This window comes from Ixodes scapularis, unplaced genomic scaffold (assembly GCF_016920785.2).
Source record: "Ixodes scapularis isolate PalLabHiFi unplaced genomic scaffold, ASM1692078v2 PGA_scaffold3__209_contigs__length_174095766, whole genome shotgun sequence".
Lineage (NCBI taxonomy): Eukaryota > Metazoa > Arthropoda > Arachnida > Ixodida > Ixodidae > Ixodes > Ixodes scapularis.
In genome coordinates, this window is record NW_024609868.1 from 125,946,795 (window position 1) to 125,948,324 (window position 1,530).

The 1,530-nt window shown below is 51.6% G+C and overlaps 1 protein-coding gene across 1 annotated transcript; it reads left to right on the plus strand.

The window, feature by feature from the left end:
* Positions 1 to 230: 230 nt before the first annotated feature.
* On the plus strand, positions 231 to 1,188 carry LOC120842213. The gene is made up of 2 exons (XM_040213235.1): positions 231 to 924; positions 1,022 to 1,188. The coding sequence occupies exons 1-2, from the start codon at positions 231 to 233 to the stop codon at positions 1,186 to 1,188; spliced, it is 861 nt and encodes a 286-aa protein (XP_040069169.1).
* The last annotated feature ends 342 nt before the right edge of the window (positions 1,189 to 1,530 follow it).

The window sequence follows — 1,530 nt, forward strand, 5'->3', positions numbered from 1 at the left end:
CAACGGTCATTCGAAAGTGTGCTGCACGTGACAATCTCTCTGTACGTTGCGCACAAAAGCTCACGCGAGGTCATAATTCTTTTTGGTGTCCCGGACACGATTCCATCTTGGGTTGAAACTCGCCTTGAGTATACATGCTCCTCACTGGCATTTGAGCAATTTTTTTTGTTTCTTTCGTCATCTTTGGAAACAGACTTTGAAATACTTTTTATCATACCTGCAGTTACATAATGGAAAACACACAACACATTACAGTCATACAGTCTGCGGCATTACCTCCACCTGTACCATTCCTTGCAGTCACTGGATCGCCACCGCAGGCATGGCCCGCATGGAAGGAGACGTTCCTATCATTCTTAGGAGCGTCGGGTCTTGAGCAAGTAGAGCCCAGAAGAAAAAAACAGCTCTTGTTTTCGTTGCTGGGAGTCGAAGGGCAACGTGTAGTGGCTGCGTTTGGGTTAACAAATCTTCCTGCTACAGAGCTTCATGATGAATTCGACACGTTCATGACGGCGGTAGAAAAGCATTTTGTGTTCTCCGGCTCGCTCGCGCTGGAACGTAAGAAGTTACGCAGTCGCGTACAACAGCCCGGTGAAAGTGTCACCGAGTATCTCGCGGCACTGCGCCGTCAGTATGACCTTTGTGCATTCCAAGAGCAGTCAGACGAACGTATGTGTGACCTATTCCTCGATGGTTTGGACTCCCGTCGTGTCCAAGACCGGATCTTAAGAGAGTGTGTGGACACACAAGTGCCAACACTAGATCGTGCCGTACAGTTGGCCCTCCAGTTTGAGCAGTTAGCGCTTACATCTCAACAGTATCATCAGTCTCGTCGAGCGGTGCCTGATGCCCCTAATTCCACTGCCCCGGTGCAGTATGTTGCGGTGCCCAACACCGAACGCGCACAAGTGACCAGTCACGAAAGTCGGCAGTCTCCGGTCTTCCCGAGAGACGAACATTCAGCTATGCAGAATGCAGGTTTTCCGGCATGGTCATATGAGCCGACCACGCCTGCAACAAGGTTCCATCGAGGACCTCCTGCTTCAGCTCATGCATCTCTCCCATCGGGACGACAGAGTCACATGCAACGTCGTGACCTGCCTCCCGCGAGGTACGGACCACAGCCAAACACCTCCTGCTGGTTTTGTGGACGGGGGACCCACTCAAGAGAACATTGTCCTGCATTGAGCGCACAGTGTTACATGTGTGGTAAGATGGGACACTTTGCGATAGTTTGTCGCAACCGTGCACCACCACCTGCCGCGGATGGTGATCGCCGTCGTCATCCAGCCTCAAGCCTAGGACGACGACAACTCTCCAGACGTCCATGGAGGCCTGATTCGTCAGCAGCAGCATCAGCGTACAACTACAACGTTACCACGGACGACACCCTAGTTCGGTCTCTCGAACCGCAGGCTGAGGATCACAGCCAGTACAACCAATTCATCGCAGATGTCAAGGTAAATGGAGTTCCTCTCAATCTCCTCATTGACACGGGATCGCATGTCTCCATTTTAAATGAGAAGATCT

Coding starts and splice junctions, on each gene's coding strand:
- LOC120842213 (XM_040213235.1), top strand. CDS start 231: ATGGAAAACACACAACACATTACAGTCATACAGTCTGCGGCATTACCT. Junction 925..1,021: donor ACAAGTGACCAGTCACGAAA/GTCGGCAGTCTC, acceptor GCCTGCAACAAG/GTTCCATCGAGGACCTCCTG.